Source organism: Achroia grisella, unplaced genomic scaffold (genome assembly GCF_030625045.1).
Source record: "Achroia grisella isolate CSIRO2021 unplaced genomic scaffold, CSIRO_AGI_Agris_v1 utg3071, whole genome shotgun sequence".
NCBI lineage: Eukaryota > Metazoa > Arthropoda > Insecta > Lepidoptera > Pyralidae > Achroia > Achroia grisella.
The window spans coordinates 71,533-98,954 of record NW_026712790.1 but is presented as its reverse complement, the minus strand read 5'-3'; the positions used below and the strand labels follow the sequence as shown (position 1 = coordinate 98,954).

Sequence of the window (27,422 nt, the reverse complement as noted above, 5' to 3'; positions counted from 1 at the left end):
GGTCTGGTATAAGATTTTGGGGTAGTCAAACATTCCATTTAAAAAAATGGTGTGGTTAGCAGAAGTTTCTTTTGTAGATGATAATGAAATGGTGCACCCGCCTGCGCTAACGGTTTACGCTGGCGGGGCACCAGTCAAGAAAATACAATGAACATGAAGTCACTAAGCCCATTGTGAATTTAGTGCTCGAATCTGGACATCGATCCTGTAAAAGACTGACCTAAGAAAATAAAGAAAAAAAAACAAAATTCAGTTGAGTTTCAGTTCTTTTCAATTGAATCTGTGTGCGGTTTCTATGTTGATTGTCGCATGCCTAATCCTAAATCTAATTAAAATAACATTTATTTAAAAGAGCAATACACAAGTTTCTTGCTCGTTCTTCTTGTGATAAGTCTGCGTTCCGAATGAGCGGTAGAATAAAAAAAGCGACTATTCAAAAGTGTTTATATAAGGTTTATTTGAATAAAGGTTTTTTGTATGCTATTCTAAAATGTCCTACATTACTTTTGATTTGATTTGAAAATCGACATTTGTAGCGATAGAAATAGATATAATCTTTATTCAAATAATATAATATAATATAAGCACTTTTGAATCGTCACATTTTTTTTAATCATTCGGAACGCAAACTCATCACAAGAAGAATGAGCAAGAAACTTAGTCACATTTTTTTTATTCTACAACTCATTCAGAATGCCAGAAGAATGAGCGAAAACTTGTGTGTTGCTCTTTTAAATAAATTTGCCGTTCATAAGCGGGGACTATTTGAAAGGTGGTACCTTGTAGAGGAAGATGTAGTGGTGTCGGTTGGAGAGGGAGTGCGGGCGCTGCGCGCGCAGCTCGCGCACGAGGCGCGGCACGTCAGCGACGCCGGCGGCCAGCGCGCGCGCGCCCACGTCCGCCGCCACCAGCGCCGCCGCGCGACCAGCGCCCGACGCGCACACCGCCACGCACGCGCGCACGCCTGCACGCGCACACATTATACAAGGGGGTAAAATATTTGGGTTTCTATTGTTAAACCGAAAAAAAGATATTTACAGCATTTTAAAGTTATTTTAATTGGCAAACAGCTACGATAATTCGCAGATTTATGTGGAATAGAGTACAGTGTAATAGATTAGTGACCCGACAGTAGTAACGGACACAGATTACAGTAGCGATTGACGCGTTCTGATGAGGTGTGTACCATGTCAGGACCTGATAGAGGGGGTCCGCGTCTCCCCTTTTTGAATGCGTATAAAAAGAGGAGAGACGAGACAAGAGGGAGGTGCTTTTCAGCACGCATTCCCCGCAGATTCGACCAGTATAATTTACCATACCATGGGCTGGTGGAGGGTTGTACACGGGGCTCTGCACGAGCACAAACACGTTACACAAACTAGCTACTATTCACGAGTAACAGTTGGCGTCTCCGTTTGTCGAATCCGATTATGAGATCTCACAGATCCTAACTGGATTGGGCTTTTTTGGGTAGCGACTGCACGCCACGATACTCTACGAGTCCAGTGGGCGCTTTGGCGGGAATTTGGTGGAGAACCTCCAACACTTTCTATAGGAGTAATCACTCTATTCCGACTTAAGGGAGGTGCTGGAGAGAATACGTCGCAGTAAGAGTCCGATGAGCAGTAAGAGTACGAGGGTCCGATGTACTACCCAGACTTGATAACTTCGGTGAAGAATTTTAGTAGGCTGTGGGAGATCGGTTGTTATTGACATAGGAGGCGGAGAAACAACTGATATAAATACTTCAATACATTCACAACACCCAGGTTGATACAAATAATCATACTCATAAATACAAAAGTTTGTCATATATCAAAAATAGTCAAATATACATACTCTCAATCTCTGAAGCAGCCTTCATTCTGCTCAGAGTACCATTGGTGACGTTTCCTCTCCTCATCTGCTCCTCAGCCTTGGCTGGAGAGTATACATTCAGTCCATTCCCGGAGCCATTATCATCGCTTCGGAATTTCGACAAGTTGCTAAATGATGAACGGTTCTGATCTCCGTAAATTACTTCCACCCCTGAAATTGAATTTATCATCATCATCAATAACCCAATCTATTTACGCTGTGTGTGAATGTGTGTGAGTGTGTGTGTGTATGTGTGTGTGTGTGTGTGTGTGTGTGTGTGTGTGTGTGTGTGTGTGTGTGTGTGTGTGTGTGGATGTATATGTACGTATTTATGTATGTACGTTATTAATTTGAAATTTATATGTATTTTCTTTTTTAAAACAATTTGTAAACTATTTTACACCTCTCTGTATTTTATTGATAAAACGTATACAAATATAAAGGCAAACAAATTTGAGGGAACCGTATATACAAATAAATAATACTCAAGTATCTGTTTGTAATTTCAAATTAACAGCTTTTCACTAAATGCATATAAAAGTGTATACGACTTACAACAAAAACTTAACTTAAAAAAAAATGCTAATCTCCGAAACGGCTGGACCGATTTTGTCGGGACTTTCACTTTTCGCCTATAGCTAATGTTATAAGGAATAGCTTAGGCTTCTTTTATTTTATAAAATATTAGAAAAACAGTAAAATTTCATGAAAACAAAGTTGCAGAGAACAGCTAGTTATAAAATTGAACAGCTCAGACTCACCTTCCTCGTCATATTCTTTGGCAGTCTGCGAGATCTTCATATAACTCCTCATCTCTGACAAGAAGTCCAGAACTGAATCATAATCATCTGGAACACCTTTCGCTGGCCAGAAGTACCAGAGGTGAGTGATTTCCCTCCAGGTCCTGGTCGTCAAGTTGATGAGCTGGACGCTGGATATCGCGTACTTGTCGCGTTGTTCGCGCTTCTTCAAGATTATCTGGTAATCGCCGAAGGTTCTCTTGTTATCTGACACTTCAGATGGCGGTAAATATTCGTAGCACTTTTCCTGAAAAAAAAATTCAATTATTATAGTTTTTGACCTTTTTTTATATGTAAAAATGGACGGGATATGTCCTGTGTTATATTTTAATATTTCTACGGCCTTGTTGGTCTTGTGGTTTAGCACACAGCTATTTCGATTGTCGCATGTTCGATTCGCACGGTGCAAACATTTGTATTCATTAATACGATTATCTGTATCGATCTATGTGTTTTTTATATATATTATGTATGAGTTTACAAAAAAATCTAATTATATCACTTGTCTAAGTACCCATAACTCAAGCTCTGCTTAACTTAGAGCTAGAAGGCGCTGTGTGAATTATCCTAACATATTTATTCAAAATTTTTAAACGTATAGTCCAATAGTTGCATTGCTCAAGTGTCAACTTCATTTGAGAATACTAGTTACTCCAGTCCATGAAGATTTACTGAATCCTTCAAGAAAAGAGCTTATTTTTTCTTAAAAGGCCGGCAACACACTTGCAATTCCCCTGGTGTTGCGGGTACTGATGGGCGGCGGTAATGACTTACAATCAGGTGAGCCGCAAGTTCGTTTGTCCCCTATGCTAAAAAGAAGTACCTACCACCCCATTTTCCATGTACTCCGTGAGCATAACTATGACCCTGGAGTTCTGCTCCCATATCATCCGCCAGAAGTCTACCACGGTGTTAGCGAGAGGCGCCTGGCACGCTATATAATAGTTACGGATATTCCCAGGACCCTGGTAAAAAAAACATAATCATTAAATTAATAGATGAAGGAAAAAATTTGAATCCATTATAAAATCTTATATATAAAATTCTCGTGTCACAGTTTTCGTTCCCATACTCCTCCGAAACGGCTTGACCGATTCTCATGAAATTTTGTGAGCGTATTGAGTAGGTCTGAGAATCGGCCTTCATCTATTTTTCATCCCCCTACATGTTAGGGGTAGTCCACCCCTAATTTTTTTTTATTTTAAGGCAAAACAACGTTTGCCTGGACAGTTAGTTAATGAATAAAAATTGCGCGGACGAAAGAGTATAAAACGATAATGTTTTTTTTAATTATGCATAAAAAATACATACAATCAATAAAAAAAATTACACACGTAGTGTGTATGTATTTGACAAATACACGCATAGATAATATCATAAACTTAGACAATAGAAACTTAATAATGTTCAAACTTAAAATTTTTAATTAATTATAGTCGAATTTAGACCACACTGTGACGACTAGTAAATAATTAAATTGATTCATTTATAAAATAGATAACAATATAGATACAAAAAGTACAAACAAATAACACTATAGCAATATGCAACACAATATGAGAATACCAAAAAGGTAAACAGACAAACAGACGGACAGACAGAGGTACTTTCGCATTTATATTATTAACTTGCTGTTCCCGCGATTCGTCCGCGTGAAATTTAAGTTTACTTTTCTAAAATAAAAGTTAGTAAGTAAGTTACTCCTTATTACATAAGCTACTTCAAAAAAAGTCCCGTCAAAATCAGTCTAGCCATATCAGAGATTAGTCGGAACAGACAGACAGACAAAAATAGTAAAAAATGTTATTTTGGTGTATGTAGCGTATTTATATTCATATGCATGTACTAAAAAAATGTTATTTCAATATTACCAACAGACACTCCAATTTTATTTATATGTATAGATGTATAGATAAGTATTATATTTATATACTTACAGTTATATAATTTGCATTGATATACTCTGTGGTCGGGTCGTTTCCGATTCTCTTCAACGGGACCCTGGTCTCCGGCAGCGGGAGCACGTTGGAGTACCGGTTTTTGTCCTCGCACCCGGGTGGCACTTCATCAGGGCGGACGGTCACTGAAGGTATCTCGGAAAACTCAGCGATTATGGACTCCACGTCGAGAGCGAAATTTGCGAGAGCAGCATAGTTCATTGGATGTGATGTGACCTATAATGAGAAAAAATTACAATGAAGAGTAAAATCCCTCGAGTGCTCGAGACCTCGGTGCTGTAGTGGTTATGTGACTCATAATGAGAAAAATTACAATGAAGAGGAAAATCCCTCGAGTGCTGTAGTGGTTAACACACCGGCTTACTACCGTTGGTCGCGGGCGCGGGTTCGATTCCTCGCACAGTGCAAACAGTTGTATTCATAGGTATTATTATATATTATTTGTATTAATAAGCGGTAGATTTAAAAAAAATGTTGACTATTCAAAAGTGCTTAAATTAAGTTTATTTGAATAAATGATTTTCTGTTCTATTCTATTCTATTGTCTAGGTGTTGCCTATGTATATTATGTATATATTTACAAAATATACATAAATATATATATAGTTAAGTATATACTACATTGTCTAGTACCCATAACACAAGGTCTCAGTTTGGACTAGATGGCGCTGTGTGTATTGTCCAAGATTATTATATCAAATTGAATTAAAGTTAAACAGTACAATTTAATACAATTTAAATATTAAGAAGTTTAAACTCTATTGTTTGTGGAATAAAATTTATATTTCAATCTATAATCTCACCTTGACAAAATTTATATTTACAACTAGCTGTACACGCAACTTCGTCCGTGTGGAATTTAACTTTATTTTTCTAAAATAAAAGTAGCCTAAGTTACTCCTTATTACATCAGCTACCTGCCAATAAAAGTCCCGTCAAAATCGGTCCAGCCATTTCGGAGATTAGCCGGAACAAACAGACAGACAGATAAAAATTTGTAAAAAATGTTATTTAGGTGTATATACCGTATTTATATTCATATGCATATAGTAAAAAACGGTTATTTCAATATTACAAACAGACACTCCAATTTTATTTATATATTTGATTTAACACTGTATATTCCTAAAACTAATTGATGTGAGAAAAGATACCTTATTACAGATTCAAACCCAATAACCAAAGACACACTGGAAGATAACACTTGAATTTGAGTTAATGGGACTTTTCTACGAGTAACCACTTTAAATCTTTAAAGTATTATATGTATAAGTAGATACAAGTACCTATATATCTTTATAGCGATGTAGAACAAAAAGTTATTAATATTCTCAAAATATACCTGTGTATCAGGCCCACAGATTATATTCTAAGATAACCTATAACCATCCTTGTAATACAGTCTATCTTCGTATTAAATTCCATTAAGTTCAGTCGAATTACAACATTATAACCGACTTCAAAATCAGAATGTTCTTTATTTTATATGCCATTCCAAAAATATTGGAAATATGTTCAGTAAAATTGTGACATTTGTATCTTTTGATTGCCTCGGTGGTCTAGCGGTTAGACGCATCGCTTTTCTTCGGGTGCTCGTGGGTTGGATTCCTCGCACAGTGCAAACATTTGTTTACATGAGTATAATTATAAAAGAAAATTCTTTATTAAAATAAATTGGGTATTTATATTATATATGTATTTTTCTATGTAAATTATATATGTATTAAAAAGAAACTATAAACTTACAGGACAATTCACAGAGCTAAGCAGAGCTTGTGTTATGGGTACTAGACAACTGATAAAAATACAAGTATTTTTATCAGTTGTCTTGCCCAAGGATATTATTATTTTGATGTGACAAACTTCTTTATCTATTTATTACAAATAGTTGTCTATGACTAGCTATCAATGTACCTCGTCATCATACGCTGGGTTGCCGTAACTTCTCTTACTGGCTCGAAGTCTTTGGTTGCCCTTCCTGTGACCAACGCTGACGCTGTCCAGGCTGTACGCATCCAGAGATACCGGTGTACAGCGCTGAGCATACACCCCTCGTCTACCCCGACGACGTACTATCAGCTGAAAATAAAACATTATCATTTAAAAAATCTACTGATTTAGCTATGCCAATATATTATGTTTAAAGTCGGCATGACTATTGGATAAAGGGAGGAATTAATAATGAGGAGTAGAGAAATGTATTGTTAGCAATATACTGTGCCCAAGAACATAAAAGACGGAAAGGGAGACAGCGTCGTAGATAGGAAGACGATATTAAAAAAATAACGGCACGTGGAAAAGAGTAGCGCAGAATCGCATTCAATGGCGAACTCCAGCGGAGACCTATGCTGTACAGCAAAACAACTTTCAACTGCCGGTGTCAAGTAATTAAATTAGATTAAGATAATTATGTAAGAAAGATTGTTACTGTTAAATACAGGCTATTATTATTGTTATGTCAGATTAACCACGCGGTTTCGGTTGGAAACCGTCGTGATAAATACATATATGTTTATATTATGTATACATATACTTATGATATATTACTATTATTATAAATTTGAACACTGTCAAGGTTCTATTGACAAAGAATATACTTAATCGAATTAGGTCTTATTTTGCGTAAGACCATTTTTTTTTATAACACAGGGGACAAACGAGCATGCGGCTCACCTGATGGTAAGTGATTACGGCCGCCCATGAGCACCCGCAACACCAGGGGAATTGCAAGTACGTTGTCGGCCTTTTAAAAAGGAATAAGCTCTTTTCTTGAAGGTTTCAATATCGTATCGGTTCGGAAATACCATTGCTGGAAGGTGATTCCACAATGTGGTTGTGCGAGGCAAAAAGTTTCTAGAAAACCGTACTGTGGAAGACCGCCATTCATCCAGATGATCAGGATGGTATTTCAGTTTCTGGCGGGTGGTACGGTGATGAAACTCAGCAGCTGGTATTAATCCGAACAATTCCTCAGAACACTCCCCGTGATATATGCGGTAGAAAATGCACAGAGATGCAATATCTCGCCGCAAAGCCAATGGGTCGAGTCTGTCACATAGACGTTGATTACCAATGATTCTGGCTGCAAAATTCACTACTCGGTGGATTTATATTAAGGTCGTAGAGCTGGTCAGGTTTTGTTTCCACTTGTTAATTGTAGCGGAATTAAACAAAATAATATAAATACATCGTAAAGAATATACTATGCATGTGGGGGTCAAAAATACATGGTACCGTGTGTTGGCGACCGACCGCCGAACTCTTTTGATATTTTTATTATTTTTAAATATATATTTTTGAAGAGTTCTTTTTTATATGTCATGTTATTTGATATACTTCACTTTATTGTATTATTCTCTCATTGTCTTTTGATAGTTTCGCTGCATATATTAATATATTATATTATTGCAAACTACGTGTTTTTATTAATTAGACACCCATACAGTCCACCGATCCATTACACCGTATGTAATGTTTTTCTATTGATTTAATGTATTTTTTATGCATAATTTATTCAACTGTTTTTTTCAAACCGCGCAATGAATTTTAATAAAAAAGGGGCTCAAGGTTTTTAGAAATTTTATTATATTTATATATTACTACGTGTAGTAAAAACTTCACGTATTAATATAATAATCATATTTAGCAGTAAACTCTGTGTCAATTTATATTTGTGACTATACTCTTGGTAAATGGAAACGCCAATAAGAAAATCGATTGGACTGATCAATTGAGTTTGATTGAGCAATGCAGATTTAGATTTTTACTTTGAATTTAGTTTCCTAATTTAGTCTTGATTGATTAAACTCGACGACCTCGGTGGTCTAGCGGTCTAGCATACCGCTTTACGACCGATGGTCGCGGGTTCGATTCCTCGCACGGCACAAACATTTGTATTCATGAGTATTTAATGATTGTTTGAATCGGTCTGGGTGTTTTCTATGTATAATATGTATGTATTTACAAAAAATATCTATGTACATGTATCAGTTATCTAGTACCCATAACACAAGCTTTAGCTAGCTTAACTTTGGTCTAGATGGCGCTGTGTGAATTGTCCTGAGATTATAAATTGACAGCCTACTAAACGAAAAGTGGTATATAGCCTACCATAGTGATTTTCTTGTGAGATTTATAGCAGTGGTTCCCTTTGCCTTCTTCTACAGACTTTTTTGAGGTCATTTAACCCCCAAAACCGGGAGATTGTTAGTAATGGGAATTAGTTGTCCCCATTGATAGCAATGCATCATGTTAGATCTACCTCCACGCGGTTCCTCCTGGAAACCATGGTGATAAATTCCTAGTGAATTTGTCACGATGGGCTAACTGATCTGACCATGCTCATTTTGTCATCCTCCACTGGTGCCCCGCCAGCGTAAACCGTTAGCGCAGGCGGGTGCACCAATTCATTATCATCCACAATCAACTCCCAAGAGCCTCTCCTATCCAGTTGTCTGGTAAGGTTATTGGGTACACCGCCACTTTCTCAGTCGCCAGAGTACCATCTCTTATGTAGTAGGGAGGACCGTGAGAATTTGGTTGTCACCGACGCGTGCAGGAGGTGTTTTTTTTTGTCTTTTATTTGTTTCGCTTTTTTTTATACATGTGTATATTTGGATTTATAAACTGAATATATAAGTGAATTTTAAGGGTTATTAACGTAATTATATTAAAAAAATATTCATGTAGGAAATTTAATTTTATGTATTCATATTTTTTACCTGAAGATATATACTATTTTTACTATTGAGAAGAACTGCCAAGTAACTTAACTGGATTTCTTTTTTTTAAGCCAGATTATTTATGTAGGTGTCTATGGCTAACATTAAACTAAAATCTCGTATATAAATGAATTATTGGCCCGACTTCAACCCCGCCTATAGGTATAGTCAATACCCCGCCCCCCTCCCACTCCTGTTCCCAGTCCCCATCAGAAAATACGGTCAGCATATGAGAAATACTAACTAAGCAAGTAGGTGCGCTAAATTACTGGGAATCCATTCTTAAAACTGTAATATAAACAATTATTTTATCAACGCCGAACGGACGTACCTCTGAACACTCAGCAACTCATTAACTGCTATTCGTCTCATATTTCACGAGACAAAGTAGTCAGAACGTATGTCCATTAGACTTATACAGCGTAATCTTACTGGGAACTAATCTTCAACAGATTTAGGGTTCAATTATTGTAATTGAAATATAAATTATTACCTATACCCGCGCTTTCATCCGTATGAAATTTTAGCCTATATGTTTTCTGATATATAAGCTATATTACAGCAAACTTTCATCAAAATACGTTCAGTAGTTTCTGTGTGAAAGAGTAACAAACATGCATCCATACTCACAAACTTTCGCATTTATGATACCAACTAGCTGTGCTAGGGGTTTCGCCAGTGTTAAATTTCTATATACAAATTTCAACGTAAAATATAGCTTATATATTATTCTAATGTTTATACATTACTTATAGAAGTTTATACAAACTTTATAGTAATATAGCTTATGCTATATTACTATAAAGTTTCATCAAAATCCGTTCAGTAGTATTTACGTGAAAGAGTCACAAATATCTTATTACTTACAAACTTTTGTATTTTTAATATTATTGAGTATTATGGTATTAGTTAAGCATAGTGTAGAATTTAAAGTTGTCAAAGACACTTACCACATCATTTGAAGCTTTTAAAAGGTAAAATAAACACTTAGAATAAGAAACAATGAGGTGAAAAAGACGGTAATTGGACAAGAGGCCAAACACTTGAAATTTTAATTTATGAGGCACCCCATTTTGTTTACTACCTAGTACGTAACATATAGATGACAAATATTTTAAAATACGATTGCTCTATGTATTATGACGTGTTGGATTCAAATATAATAATAATAATCTCAGGACAATTCACACAACGCCATCTAGTCCCAAGTTAAGCTATCTAAAGCTTCTGTTACGGATACTAGATAACTGATACAAGTACATAGATATTTTTTCGTAAATACATAGAAAACACCCAGACCGATACAAACAATCATACTCATGAATACAAATGTTTGTGCCGTGCGAGGAATCGAACCCGCGACCATCGGACGTGAAGCGGTGTAGACCGCTAGACCACCGAGGTCGTCAAGTCGTCGTCTCGTCGAATATACCCAGCGACATGTGAGAAAGTCCACGGACAATACCTCTAGCTACTCTATCTGGAACAAGAATCGTTAAGGTATGGAATGGCTCGTAATAATATAGATTACACAATGTCTCTAAATTATATTATCAATGTATTATATGTGCAATAAAGAATATACACCTGATGACCTCGGTGGCCCAGCGGTTTAGTACACGGCTTTACTTCCGATGGTCGTGGGTTCGATTCTGCGTATGGCACAAACATTTGTATTCATGAATATGATTGTTTCTATCGGTCTGGGTATTTTGTGTGTATAATATGTATATATTTACGAAAAATCTATGTATTTGTATCAGTCATTTAGCATCCATAACACAAGCTATAGCTAGCTTAACTTGGGAGTAGATGGCGCTGTGTGTATTGTTCTGAGATTATTATTAATATTATTGTCTACTGCTAGCAATGTGCCATATCCTAGGTTGACCTCTACGCGGTTCCCTCTGGAAACCATCGTGATAAATTCCTAGCGAAAAACCACGCTAACTGACCTGACTTTATGCTCAACTTAACTTCCTCCACTGATGATCTGCTTACGTAAACCTTCAACGCAAGCAAGTGCATTCCATTATCATACATAAAAATAAAACCAAGATGAATCCACGGGCAGGAACTAGTTCATTAACAGTGGTCTAGTATCCCACCTGTATCGAATTCCGACTGTGGGTGGCAGTGGAAAAGCTCCCGAAAGCTCCGTCGTCAGCGCTTCGTTGTTTATAATTCGCGTAGCAAAACATCCTCCCGCGGCCGATACTGCTGACACCCATTTCGAAGCGATAACAGTGCACGGCACGCGAAAGTTACGGATGTTATTACTTATCCCGATATTTTTTTTACTAGCTTTTAAACGCGATTTTGTCTGTTTTGTTTCAAATCAAAATCAAATTACCAATATGCTGCCCACCTTCATGAATGAGGACATCTGGCCGAAGGATGTGGTGGATCAGCGCTACCGTGGCACATTGCCCATCACACTTACTTGACATTATATTTCGCCCAATTTAAATAATATATTTTTAAAATATAGCCTATGTGTTATTCTGATGTATATACTATGTTACTGTAAAGTTTCATTACAATTCGTATAATACTTTTTGCGTGAAAGAGTAATAAACATCCATCCATACTCACAAACTTTCGCTTTTATAATATTAATAACAATAAGATGTACTTATGTAGGTGTCTATGTCTGACATTAAATGAAAATCCCGAGCATGAATTACCATGCGCTTTTGTCATTTAAGTAATCATTTAGTGATTAATAGGACCCTATATATTAAATTTACGACCACTTTTTAAAAAATGTAACACATAAGTTTCTTGCTCGTTCTTCTTGTGATGAGACAGCTTTTAGAATGAGCGGTAGATTAAAAAAAAAGTTATGACTATTTAAAAGTGCTTAAATTAAGTTTATTTGAATAAAAGATTTTCTATTGTACTATTCTATTAGAACCGGGACTTTCCTCCTTTCGTATCGGAGAGTAACGATATTTCCTTGGCCTACGGGCCCAACGGCCTGCGTTCGAGAACCGTTCACACTTCACCGTGACTTCCATCAAGTTAGTCCTGCCACCTGCGCGCGCGCAACCTACCTTGGTTCTATAACCACTAATTCATATAGCCCTTATAAGGAATAAATATTTAAAATAATATATCTTATATTAAATACATGAAGTTATACTACTATTAATTAATATCGTTTGTTTTTTTTATTATTGTTTTTTTTTTATAAAATACTAATAATAATTCATTGTTTATAGAACCATGGGGTTAAATAAGTGTTTTTTTTAATTCGACTTCAAATTCTACGTGCTGGGTGAGTTCTTTTTTTTTATTAATTAATAATTAAATAATTCTATTTATAAATAAAATTTGTATAATTTACTATTTTTTTAAACAATAGACATCCAGTAATTGAATAAAACGTTGGCGGTTTGGTATAATGTCTTACTTCTGATGGTCGGGGATTTGATTCCTCGCGCGATGTAAACATTTCTATTTATGAGTATGTTTGTTTTGGGTGATAATGGAATGGTGCACCCGAAAGCACTAGCGGTTTACGCTGGCGGGGCACCAGTGGAGGATTATAAGATAAGCATGAGGTCAGGTCAGTTAGCCCATCGTAACAAATTCACCAAGAATTTATCACGATGGTTTCCAGGGGTAACCGCGTGGAGGTCAATTTGACATGGTACATTGCTAACAATATGATCATCGGTCCACATTACTAACAATCCCCTTTCCCCTAATAGCGAAATCACCACTGCTAGCAATGTACCCTGTCAGGGTAACCTTCACGCGGTTCCCCTGGATACCATCTTGGTAAATTGCCATTTACCAAGATGAGCTAACTCATGCTCATTGTACCATTTTCCACTGGTGTAGCTTAAACCGTAAGCGCACGCTCATGCATCATTCCATAAATCAAAAAAAGTGCATGGCATTATGTGTAATGTTTTTTTATTGAATACTAGCTGTCCCGGTAAACGTTGTTTTGCCTTAAAATAAAATAAAAATTTAGGGGTGGACTACCCCTAACATTTAGGGGGATGAAAAATAGATGTTGGCCGATTCTCAGACCTACTCAATATGCTCACAAAATTTCATGAGAATCGGTCAAGCCGTTTCGGAGGAGTATGGGAACGAAAACTGTGACATGAGAATTTTATATATAAGATTTTATGCATAATAAAAAAAAAATTAGTTCTCACTCCTTCTCTATATGAAGAATAAGTTTCCGAAATATCATACTATTCCGTCTGCTCAATTTTCGTAAAAAGGGGTACAAATTTTTGCTTCACGTATTAAAATATAAATAGGTTATCCCTTACCATCTTTTTTATCTTCTTTTCCCAATACAATTGCATAAAAATCACAATTGAATGGAAAACATACCTCGTTTTGGAAGTTGGTTAAATATGTAGGTTTACCTATATCTATTTACCGACCGCCTCGGTTTAGCACACCGCGTTACTTCAGATGGTCGCGGGTTCGATTCCTCGCACGGCACAAACATTTGTATTCATCAGTATAATTATTTGTATCGGTCTAGGGTTTTCTATGTATAATATGTATATATTTACGAAAAAAAATATTTATCTATTTGTATCAGTTATCTAGTATCCATAACACAAGCTTTAGCTAGCTTAACTCGGGTCTAGATGGCGCTGTGTGAATTGTCCTGAGATTATTATTATTTATGCATTTGATATTCTCAAATGTATTTATTTCGGTCAAAACAATGACCAACAGAGTTATATGTGTTTCCAAGAATATAAATGTATACATTATTAACTCATTGATATTATCTTAGTATGTTAGAGATTAACAACATACAACATACCATTGTATGTTGTTATATATACAACATACTATTGTATGTAGTAATTAGTTGTAAATACACCAATTGTGTAAATAATCTACTGTTACTGACCTAGTGACGGCGTCTATGGTATAGTGGTTTAGCATACCGCTCCCCATAGAATGGTCACGAGTTCGATTCGCTTACAAAGCAAGCTGTTTTTTTTTTGTTTTTCGGACTACTCTAATACTAGCTAGCTGTAGCTGGCCTTTACAGCTTCACCGGACGTTAGGGGGCGAGTGTAGATGGCACTCAAAACCCGCGGAAGGACTTATGGAGCGGCTGAAGGCCAACTCCTGCCTGACGGATACGACTTTAGTCTGAAGGCACCACTAGGGGTTCGAACCTCGGCTCAGGCCGTCTTAATTTCGACCCCCGTTTGAATTGGACGGGGGATCGATCGGAGGGGATTGGACGGGGGATCGATCGGAGGGGCGAAAGCAAGCTGCTTGGTGCTAGTGCTACTGGCTTTGTGACGGCCACTGTGGTATAATAGTTTAGCACACCGCCCCACATACAGTGGTCACGGGTTTGATTCGCTTAGAAAGAGAGTTGCTTGGCTTAAAATATATGGAAGAACTTACACGGTACTTGTAGAACAAAAACTTAGGACTAATAAAGGAGATGAAAAAATCTAGTCGATTATACAGAGAATCCTAATCCTAGTCGGCAACGCGCACGTGATACCACTGGTGTTTCAGGCGTAGGCTACGGTAACCATTTACCATCAGATGGGCCGTATGCTTGATTGCCACCATCGTAGTATAAAAAAAAATTGGTTTCGCTAGTTGTTGCAGTTCATATTGTTATATTTATTTTGTAGGCGTTTTCAGTAAATGTATACTATAGTAACGTAACGAGATGTAAAAAAGAATATTTCTAAAGTCAAAGTAGTCTAAGTTACTCCTTATAACATTAGCTTTCTGCGAGTGAAAATCCCGTCTAAATGGGTCCAGCCATTTCAGAGATTAACAACAGACAGACAGACAACAATTTTTTAAATAAAACAGACACTTCATATGTGTTCATTTGTATTAAACGTAAAAAATATTTTACTAGTTCCCGCGACTTCGTCCATATATATTGTACCTACTATATATATCATAGATGCCAACAATTGACGATAATAAAAAAGAAGTTTTTAAATACAACGTCATCTATTATTTTATAAAGAAAGAAAGAAAGAAAGAAAGAAAGAAAATGAGTTTCTTAGTACACATAATAATAACAAAAATAATTTTTAAAGTACGTATTGGATTATTTTTTAAATAATTAACAATGATGGTATGGTAAAATAAAAAAAATATTACATAATAATTTTTGCATTTAGACGCATTTTTCTAAGATCTCTTTAGACTGAACTTTAGCGGAGAGTTAATTAGAAATGTAAATTAAAACTTTTATTTAAACCGACCAGGTTTGAACTCACGTCCTTCTTTGTGCAATTCGGGCTACTAAACCACTATACCCCGACGCTCTCATAATCGCAAAAAAGTAATTACTTTATTCATGTACATTATTAAAACAACCTTAGTGGTAATGGTAAAAAAAATATTTGTTGTAATATGTTAACTTTTTACTAGCCCAAATCACATCCCGCTCTTAGCAGTCGGTTGAAAATAACTGCCAAAGGGCTGACACCGAACCTGTGACCGACATTCGCGATTCTCGTTAGTACATAACAATAATCTGCCGGTGTTATGTGTCCACATAGCTGGCTCGAGTTGCGATGAGGAATGTCTAACGATCCCACCTCATTACTAAACTGAAATGGTTGTAATCTGTACGCTGACTCTATTACATTACATTAAACATGACGGCCTCGGTGGTCTAGCGGTTACACTTCCGATGGTCGCGGGTTCGATTCCTCGCACGGCACAAATTTTTGTATTCATGAATATGATTGGTTTTATCGGTCTGGGTGTTTTCTATGTATAATATATATATATTTACAAAAAAAAAAAAAATCTATGTATATGTATCAGTTATCTAGTACCCATAACACAAGCTTTAGCTAGTTTAACTTAGGTCTAGACGACGCTGTGTGAATTGTACTGAGATTATTATTGTTACGAGCTGGTCCCGCGGTAAATTTCAATATAAAATATAGCCTATGAGTTACTCTGATGCATAAGCTATATTACTGTAAAGTTTCATCAAAATTCAGTTTAGTAGTTTTTGCGTGAAAGAGTAACAATAATAGCTACTCGCCCCGGCGTCGCACGGGTGTACATATATTATACATATATGTAAACCTTCCTCTTGAAACACTCTATCTATTAAAAAAACCGCTTCAAAATCCGTTGCGTAGTTTTAAAGATTTATGCATACATAGGGACAGACAGCGACAGCGACTTTGTTTTATACTATGTAATGATTAAGCTATGTTTCAATAAATTACAGGTACATACAGTTAATTCATAACAGTAATGGTGAATGATCATTTTATCCCGACACTGTTTACAATTAGACATCCGGGATTGTATGACAAGAGCGTGCATGAGATCACGTCTAGCGAGATGTAGGTACGGTTATTATTGCTAAGATATATATATATACTAGTTGTACACACGACTTCGTCCGCGTGGAATTTAACTTTATTTTTCTAATATAAAAGTAGCATAAGTTACTCCTTTTTATATCAGCTATCTGACAAAAAAAATCCGTCGAAATCGGTCCAGCCATTTCAGAGATTAGCCGGAACAAACAGATAGACAGACGGACGGACAAAAATTCTAAAAAATGTTGTTTGGTATATGTACCGTGTATATATTTATATGCATGTAGTAAAATACGGTTATTTCAGTATTACAAACAGACACTCTAATTTTATTTATATGTATAGATATGTATATTGACGGCCTCGCTGGTCTAGTGGTTTAGCACATCGCTTTACTTCTGATGGTCGCGGGATCGATTCCTTGCACGGTGTAAACTTTTGTATTTATGAGTATGTTTGTTTGTATCGGTCTAGGTGTATTTTATGTATATGTATATTGACGGGAGCATAATATTGGTCTAGCGGTTTAGCACACCGCTTTACTTCTGATGGTCGCGGGTTCGATTCTTCGCACGGTGCAAACATTTGTATTTAGAAATATGATTGTTTGTATCTGTCTGGGTGTATTTTATATATTAATAATTCCTTTTTACTTTTGCCTGGCCTTAATCTTTATAGGTACAGTACAATACTTTTGTACTAGATGTGCGATAAGTAAAGACAAAAATTAAGGTAAGCCTTACCTTGAACCTTTAACCTTAATTAAAAATTAAACTTTTATATTTTCAGAATTTACGTTCAATGAATCTACCTGAAGCGTCGCAGTGGCCAACACATTTATTCAGTAAGATTATTTCTTATTCAAATATTTTTATTTTCTAATTGAATGTTTATTTATTTATGGAACAAATTCTACCAAATATACCAAGGTCTCATATCAAATAAATGTCTGGAAAAAATCGCTTTTCAGCGATAAGGCCGCCCATAGTTACGTCTTTCTCTTACTTGTCATGTATGTAAATGTGTGTATTTATTCTGTGAGGAAAACAATAAAGACTTTTTCATTCATACATTCATTCAAATAGCGAGGACGAGATACCTAAACTCTAAAATCTAAATAGGGGAAGTCATAACTTAAAAAACACACATTAGCTGCCTTTATGCCTTTACATATTTTCCATACTGCAAAGGTTTTTGGCATAAGTGTTTTACGGCCGGCCGCCTGCCTGACACCAACCCTCCTTGGGAACGCTATTGTTGGTTGTTTAACGCCCACCGTAAAGGCGCCCGTTTTTGCTAGTTGTTATTGCCCCGGGATTTCTTTAAACTCCTTTGTTGTCCTTTTACAACAAGGTATTCTTTGCCTAAGTTTGATTTGGCATGCTAACCCAGTTCTAAGTTTTTTCTTCGCTCCCCAGTTAGCAAAGGGAGGGGACGCCCTAAGAAAAGATGGATGGATTGTGTGAAAGATGATATGAATAAAAGAAGAGTATGTTTAGATATGACGATTGATAGAGATCAGTGGAAGAGAATGACATACTGCGCCGACCCCAAATAATGGGATAAAGGCAAGGCAATGATGATGCCTTTACATGACACATTCTTTCACTCGCGCTCCAGAGTGCGTGCGATTTAACGCGGGACAGATGGAAAAAATAATTAAATGACATATTACATTTAACCATTTTATTGTGTTCACTTTTTCGTTCGTGATGAAACATATTCATGGCATTCTAATGTTAATTCCGCCGATTTTATTTTTGCAAAGACACGTTTAAGATTTATAAATGATCAATAACTATGTCTTTGAAATAACTTTATAATTATTTATTTATTTAAATAACTTTAATGCACGTCATACACAAGTAAAAAGTACATATGGCGGACTTAATACCTAATGGCATTTTCTACCAGTCAACCATGAGTTGTGCAGAGATTTATGTCTTTGCTCCATAGTCAGATATCCGCCATTTTGCAATGATAATTAATTATTACAAAAAGGCGCTAAAGCATGGACGGTTCAAGAGCGCGGGAATGCGCGCGCTCACGGCGCGTGCGCGGTATTTTCGGTCTCTTTGTCGTAGACATGAAATTCTTTTCTGCTTGAACGCCGATTTGTGCCTGAAAGAGCGTGTAAAGGCTTTCTCACTATCCCTACCTGAGTTTCGTGAGAACGTATATACATTTCTTTTTCTTTTTATTATTCCAGTGAATGGGAGAAAATATTGAAGATTATTATATATCACTACAATGTTCCCAAAGTAGTGAGCGTAATTTATCGTGAGTTTAAACAAGATATTATGCACATTACTTTGGATATATTGTAAGTTTTTGCGTCGTGGAGAAATCGGACAACATGGAGAAGAATAGCAGAAGAAAAGAAGAATTATGACAAACTGCAAACGGAGTAAACTTTTATTTATGCAGGTTTTTCAAATTTCAATTGTTTACTCGTACGTTTATAAACATATTAGCATCTTTACTATTTATTATTATTGATTTGAGTTTAGGTTTGTCAGGTAAATTAACTAGTTTTATTTTGTTTGGCCTATTTGTGTATAACTCATTTTTTTTGTTTTTAAGTTTTTATTGAACTGTAATGAGCTGACCACCTGATGGTAAGTGGTACAGCACTACCGTCAGCACGTTATCACGTGACCGTGATAACTCAGCCCTTTCCAAAGGACTAAGATAAATTCCATGCGTAATCGCATTACTTCTGCTCTGTGAATAATTAATAGCATATTCTGTAAAAAATACATTCTAATTTTTATTATAATGCTATTAATTATGACTGAAATCAATCATAATTACTTATACTTTTGTGAACAGACTAGAATAGATATTATTTATTATTTTTACTTCACTATTATCAGATCAAATATTGTTTTTTCCAATGTACAGTTTATTAAGCTTTCAATATATACACGTATTTTATTTATTTATATTATTCCGTCATTAATTGAATTTTTATTATTGTCCTTGTTATATATATAATTATTCATGCCTATTTGCGCGTCACCCACCATTTCGTACAACTGTTCCTTACGTTGTCTTAAAAAATTGCTTTCAACAGTATGGCCGCCTTTTTGTGTTTGTATGTTTACTAATTAAACGTATCTTTTATCATAGTATAACACAAATGAAGCACATTCTAATCTACCTTTAAAACCGTAATGCCAGATACTTAATAGCATTGTCAACTGTCAACATCTTAATAAACAGTAGATTTACCATTCTCGTATTTCGGAGACTTTGTTTTGTAACTACGTGGCGGACGGCGACCCTACCACCGTCTCTCTAATGAATATGATCTGTTATTAATATTTTCATCACCGAAAAGTCAGTCATAATATAACATTCAAAAATAAAAATTAATGCCAAAACTTACCAACAATCCAATAAGTAGAATCAGTGCTATGACACCAATAGTGCTGACTGCAATAGCGACGGCTGCTCCAGAACTCTCCTCTTCAGCCTCTCCAGAAACTCTTGGTCTTGCTTCTGTAGTCATCTCTCCATTGTAACTGCTTACATCCTCCAAATCATTCACCGATTTTGTACCTAAATCAGTCGTAACTTCGATCGTAGTCTCCTCAGTAGCTACTGTAGTATCGTAGATTTTTGCACTATGCTTTGTAGTTGTTTCTAAACTTTGTGTAGTTATTTCTTGTGAATCTTTATTGTTATCTTCAGTAGTCGTTATTTCTGATTCAGTAGTTAAGTTTTCATCCTGATCTATTTTTGTATGTGTAGTTATAGATGTTATTTGAGATGTAGTCATTTTTGTAGATTCTTGTGTAATAACTTCGTTACTGCCACTATCTTCTTCAGAAGTACAATCAGACTCGCTTGTTTCACTTGACGTTGCTTCAGTTGATTCTTCTGTCGTTGTGGTAGATGGTGCATCAGTTACTTGCTTTTGTTGTATCTCTGTATTTATTTCTGTTACAACTTCTGTTACAATAGATGTAGTTTCAGGTATTGCTGTTGTCTCGACTGAGGTTGTAGTTATAACTGGTATTAATTTTGGTGTAGTGATTGAATCTGTAGTAGATACTAGATCAGTTGTTAATGTCATTTTAGCTGTTGTTGTAGTTTGTTTAATCGTTTCGGTAACTTCGGTTAACTTTTCAGATTCAGTATTAGATTCCGTTGAATCTTTTTCATCTGAAGATGTAGTTTCGGGAACTATTGTAGTCGTTTCTTCATTATAGTCTGTTGTAGTCATATACTGAGGTCGATATGTAGTGACAGGGCCATCTTCTATGGTTGTCAATCTTGTTCTAGTTGGGAACACAGGGTGCCAATCACTGCTGGTTGTAGGTTTTTGTGTGGTATGCATTTCAGTATCATCGATTACTTTTTCTGTCGGTACATAAGAAAATCGGATGGTTGTAATGTCATAATCAGTTGTGGTAGGCAATTTTGTAATTATTTCCGTCATAGAGGATTCATTTTCTTGTTCATTAATGATGGTATCATCTTGCGGAGTAGTTAAATCGGAAGGTAATTTTGTAATAGACTCAAAACCAGTTAAGTTTGTAGAACTAATGGGATCAACTTTTTCTATCATCTGACGGAATGTTGCTGGCGTTGTTTGATCAGAATGTTCTGTTACAGAAACCCAATTCATATGATTGTTTTTAACCGTTCCTTTTACTATTTCAGTGGATGTTGCTGAATTAGATTCAGTAGGAATATTTTCTTGAGCGCTGCTTTTAACGTACAGATTACTCTCAGCTGGCAACCTTTCAGATGTATGTAATAATTCAGTTTTATCCTGAGAGACTGGTTTATCAGTTAAAGGTGGTGTGAATACTGGTCTCCATCCCAACTTATTCTGGTCGACGTCAATTATTTTTTTAGTTTCAATGTCATTATTTAATTTTGTTGTTGGTGAAGCTGTAGATGTGATTCTTTCTTCTTTTTTATCTGAAATTATTAACAATAATATAATTTTAGCAATAGATATAAATAACGTATTTAATGTATATTCTCTATTACGATACCTATTAAATACTTAATTTTTGGTTTTATCACAGATAATATAATATATTAAATTACTTATTTATGTTTTCAACTAGCTGAGCTCGCAACTTCTTATTCGTATAACATTTTTGTTTGCATACTGATTATAATAAAATAAACATTTAATTTTTAGTGAAGATTAACAAAGTATATTAGTGAAAACCACATATGTATACATCAGTTAAGTCGTATCGTTTTGTGATTATTAATACGCATAAAACAATAAGCGGGTAATAGTATTTAAAAGTACTTAGTAAGAATCATCGTTGCATATAATTTACTTAGAATGTAATTGTAGAATACAAAGAATACGACGATATAAAATTTAAAACTATTATAATTAATACAAAAATGTAAACACATTTTTATTTTTACTTTACTTTTTTTAAACATGACGCAAAATATATGTATTGTATGTAAGGTTCACGTGTCGATCTAGAGAGTTGTGGTATCGGTAGCTCCTAAACGAATGGACCGATTTTGATGCGGTTTGTTTGCTACTTTTATCAGCGAAAATTATAAGTTTATTTAATTCGGGGATTACTTAAAATTCTTAATTTGTTATTAATAATTAAATTCTGTCATGATTTTAAGAGACCATATTATCAATGTACAATATTAACTTATTACTAATTTACAATTATTTTGCATAATAAAATATAGGTAATACCTGTAATTTCTCCAACTTTCTGCAATTCATTCTCGTCTATACTTTTCTGTGTTGATCCAGTTGTATTTGTGGCTGTATTCGGCAATGAAGGTGGACTTATCAAACTAGCTAATGCCCAAGCAGTTAAAGTTGGTGGTATTTCCATATCATTAATATCTCCAGTCTCAGATGATGTCGCTGTTGATGTAGCGAACTTAGTTGATCCTCGTTTCCATAAGGAAGGAATACTATTATCAGATATAGATGGAGAATGAACTACTTTCTCTATACCACTAATGTCACTTTGTAACACTGGATCTATTTCAGAAGAGACTGTAGTCAGAATAGCTTTATTAGTCTGCTGAGGGCGTGACGTAGTCGAATATTTTTCCTTTATATTAAAATGCTCAGAATATATAGTTGTTGGTCTACTATTTAATCTAGTAATATTTCTACGTGGTAACATCCATATAGTTTTTACTTTAGGTGTCGTGTGATGGAATTTTCTTGTCTGCGATCTCTGAGATACTGCTTCCGATTTTGACGTTACACTATTCAATGAATCTTTCGTTCCATTAAAATTCAAACGTTTTGGATAACTTCTGTTTCTACTATAGCTACTTGAAAATGTTTTAGCAGATTTCTCAGTAGATGAGTCACTTAATACATTATTTTGTACAGATATGGGACTAATTGAATTCTGTATAGGTGGCATAATACTTGAGATAGGGAGGTAATTAGATGATATTGTTGATATAGAATCAGAGTTTGCATCTGGTTTTGGATCAGGATATGTTGGTCTTGTAGCACCTGGTAGTAATGTAGGTTGCGTCGCTTTAATAGATGCTATTTCTTCCTCAGACGATGAACTAACTGTAGGTTCTAAAGGCAACGTGTCGTTATCACAGTCATCATCGGAATGATCTATAGCATACGTTTCAGTAGACAGTACGGACATTTCGTAATAAATACTTGTACCTTGTACATCTGATATTCCACTATTAACTGTTCCAGCACTATCATTATCTAAAAGACGTATTTCTTTGGTATTCTTTATAAACACTGTAGACTTATTTGTTGGTACATTGTTATTCACTCTTTCTAATCCTATATTCTCTTTCACAATTTTATGAACATTAGTAGCATTTGTTGGAGTGTGCGTTGGTATAGAGTTTAATTTCTTTAAAATACTTCTAGATATTTCTTGGTATTTCTTGTCAAAAAAGTCATGTTTTGGTGTAGTCAATTCAGATTTGAAGTCAAAGAAACTATCAGATTTATAAGATTCATCGTTGTGATCCTCGGGACCATAAGAATCTTTGGGGAAAAATGTTGAAAATCCAAAAGGTGAACTTTTATAATCCTCTCTGACTTGATTTCCTGAACTTTTCTGATCTGTGAAATGACTGAAATCATCATTATAGCTAGGTATGGTAAAAAAATTAGTATCGAACTTGCTAGATGTAAATTTTTCATATAATTCTTTGTCTTCCTCATCATCTTCATCATATTCTTCTTCTTCACTATGACTTTCTGTTTTTATAGAAATAGACGTACTGGGAGTGGAACTTAACATCACTGGTAATTTCGTTCTTTTATATTTTTTCATGCTGTCTATAATTTGTGCGGGTTTTTTCACTTCTGGTGTTGGTGTGACAATTATCACGTTGGTTGGTTCGGTTGAACCCCTGTGTCTTCTCAAAGGTGTTTCTGTAGTAGTTTTGGCATTCGCTTGAAATCGTATTCTTCCTCTGTGTTTATATTTTGCATTCTTCTCTGTATGTTCTTCAGTTGATGATTCTTTGGCGTTTAATTCATTCAATGACGTGTCAGGACTCTTGATATTGTTTCTTGGGTCCCATGACGTGCCATTAACTCTTTCGTGTCGCGCGTTCCGCTCATTTCTTACAGTAGTCGAAGTCGTTTCTTGAGGCAACGCGTTGCCACTAACTAAGGTGCTGCTCAACAGTAGTAAGTTTACTACTAATGCTACACCTGAAATTTAAACAAATTTATGTTTAAATAAATATTCAAACGTAAATATATTTTAAATAGTAAAAATAAAATATTTAAGTTGAAATAAAATTCTTTATATCATTTAAAATAACTCTTTATCTTTACTTTATAACAATCGTAGAATTTATACGTTATAAATTAATAAAATATATAAATGATCTTATTTATACATTTTTACATATTATTTACACAAATGTTTAAATTTCAAAATTAATGCTATTCTTGACCTTTAACTTAAACTTTATTTATTTTTATCTTCAAAAAGCACAGTACCTACCGTGATTTTGTTAACTAACGGTATCACGATTTAACTTATATTACTTATTCTTCATAAGTAATAGATACCCACCTATAAATATTCTAACTGGCGATTCCATGTTCATTTCATGTTGTTGTTATAACAATAATTCACTTCATCGTATCCGCCTCGATCACGTCATGGCTTGTCCTGAAAAAAAAAACATTATAATCAACATCTTTATAGCGTAATAATTTAATTAAAAAAGTAATGTAATCGGAAAATAAGGCTGTACCGCCAAACGACAGTTGCCTTCTCCATTTAATAAAAATATTATTGGTTCTAAATGTAAACTAAAAGTAATGGAAAATAAGGCTGTACCGTCAAACGACCGTTGCCTGCTCCATTGAATAAAAATATTATATTTGGTTCTAAGAAATTAAAAAGTATTCCATAATTCGAATGTCTGCCAAATTTGAATTATGGAATACTTTTTAATAGCGCTAAATAACGAAATTAAGAACTGTCAGAAAGTGTCGCGCCCGGTGGTTTACAGTTATAGATTTATAAACCCTAAAGTATATAAAGTAAGGTCGAATCTTGCCGGCAGATAAATTGCATTTCTAACTTGATCAAATATAAATTTTATTTGATAAAGGATCTAAGGTTTAGCAGATCGCACGGTGCAAGTATTTGCGTTCATGATTTAGCATTGTTTGTATCGGTCTGTTTTCTATGTACATATATTAAGTATGTTTCTACAAAAAAAAATGTCTAGTAATCTAAAGAAACCCATAACACAAGTTTTACAGAGAAACTAGATGGCGCTGTGTTAGCAAAAGTCATTATTATTATTAATTATAAAAATCTCTACATATACACTCAATCCCGTTTAACCTGTATCTATACATATAAATAAAATTGGAGTGTCTGTTTGTAATATTGAAATAATTTTTTACATGCATGTAGCATATGAATTTAAATACGGTACATACACCAAAATAACATTTTTTACAATTTTTGTGTCTTTCTGTCTGTCTGTTTGTTTTGAACAAACATACCAATTTTGACGGGACTTTTATTGGTAGTAATTAAAGTAATAAGAAGTAACTTAGACTACTTTTCTTTTAGAAAAATAATATAAATTCCACGCGGACGAAGTCGCGTGTACGGCTAGTACAAAATAAATGACTACAGATTAAGAATATAGCGGTATTCGTGATCAAATAATTCCCTCATGTAAGGGCTATACTTTTCTGTACATTTCTTCGAGCAGCGAACGAAATTACAGATATCTGGTAGCAAACAATCTGCCCTACAAACACAAATGATGCTAATCGTAATGATAATTATCAGAGTTGTTGGCGCGAACTGTGCGTAATTCTGTGGACATTAGTTCAGTAGGTCGCAACGAAATAGGACAAGGAAGTTGTAAAACAAATAACACTTTTCTCACTTTATTATCGACTAGCTGTACCCGTGACTTATACGCGAAAAATAAGTTTCAAGCTTCTAGCTTTACAAATGGTAATATTTCCATACAACCTTTTAACCCTTACAACCCATTTCTCTTTATTTATATTTAACTAGCTGTTGTATTTAACTAACTTTATATTTAGCTAGCGACTTCGTCCGCGTGGAATTTAACTTTATTTTTCTAAAATAAAAGTAGCCTAAGTTACGCCTTATTATATAAGCTACCTGCCAATAAAAGTCCCATCAAAATCGGTCCAGCCATTTCAGAGATTAGCCGGAACAGACAGACATTTTGGTGTGTGTACCGTATATATATTCGTATGCATGTAGTAAAAAACTATATCAATATTACAAACAGACACTCCAATTTTATTTATATGTATAGACTAGCTGATCCCGCGACATTGTCCGCGTGAACTTAACCAAATAAAGAAAACATATTTAGTTACATTATAACTAAATATGTTTCATCGTTCTACTTAAAAAATGACAATACTTTCATACAACTGTTCATCTCCGCTTTCAACCCCTTACAACCCTTTTTCGCACTAAAAAGTAGTCGGTCCTTTCTCAGGGTCCAGTTATCCATATAATTAATAGTAGCTGACGCCGCAGACGTTATTTTGCCATATAAAGTAAAATCACTATTAAAAAGCAGGGGTTGGTGATAGGGTTGTATGTATTTTTTTATGACTCATAATAAAAAAAATCTATATTTCTCCAAAAAATAAAAAATAAATTTTAGGTGTGGACAACCCTTATCACTTAGGGGTATGAAAAATAAATAATAGCCAATTCACAGACTTACTGTATATGCATATAAAACTAAAATATACTTTTTAAAATGCCCAAAGCATGCGTATATCCTGACACTATAAAGTGGATCTGTGGTTGATTTTTTTAAACATCCTATCCTATTATTTGTACCCTATGTGTTATTCTAATGATCTATGTCATTGTAAAGTTTTATCAAAATCTATTCAGTAATTATTGCGTGAAAGAGTAACAAACTGATGTTTGTTGAAAAAAACAATGTAGATGGATGATTCCATCTACATTTAGATATATCTAATAGTATTTAGTATATATAAACAAATATTTATTATTCCACACGATCTTTCATCGTAAACTGTGAACAACTCGGCCAGCACTTCTCATTAAAAGCCCAATTAAAGCAGAAAATATGAGTACCGATACTGCTATGTAGCTATCCATGTAACATTAACTAAGATAATAATAAGAGCGTGATATAACTATCTGCTGGCTGGTTGCCACCGTTACTTCAAATACCGTACAGTCAGAAAATTAGATCGAAATTATCCTCAAGTTACTAAAAGTAAAGACGCAAAAA

General features: G+C 34.9%; 1 protein-coding gene across 1 annotated transcript in view; it reads right to left on the bottom strand.

Moving 5' to 3' along the window:
- The window catches only part of LOC131843377 (uncharacterized), a 90,959-nt gene that overhangs the window by 1,592 nt on the left and 61,945 nt on the right, over nt 1–27,422 (bottom strand). Inside the window, exons 3-11 of the mRNA XM_059192005.1 lie at nt 24,707–24,805; nt 22,363–24,336; nt 20,053–21,596; nt 6,530–6,694; nt 4,595–4,831; nt 3,485–3,622; nt 2,619–2,904; nt 1,840–2,028; nt 780–964 (exon numbers count right to left, since the gene is read on the bottom strand). Of these exons, the coding sequence (XP_059047988.1) occupies nt 780–964; nt 1,840–2,028; nt 2,619–2,904; nt 3,485–3,622; nt 4,595–4,831; nt 6,530–6,694; nt 20,053–21,596; nt 22,363–24,336; nt 24,707–24,740 (4,752 nt within the window). The 5' untranslated portion in view covers nt 24,741–24,805. The remainder of the gene's footprint in view (nt 1–779; nt 965–1,839; nt 2,029–2,618; nt 2,905–3,484; nt 3,623–4,594; nt 4,832–6,529; nt 6,695–20,052; nt 21,597–22,362; nt 24,337–24,706; nt 24,806–27,422) is intronic.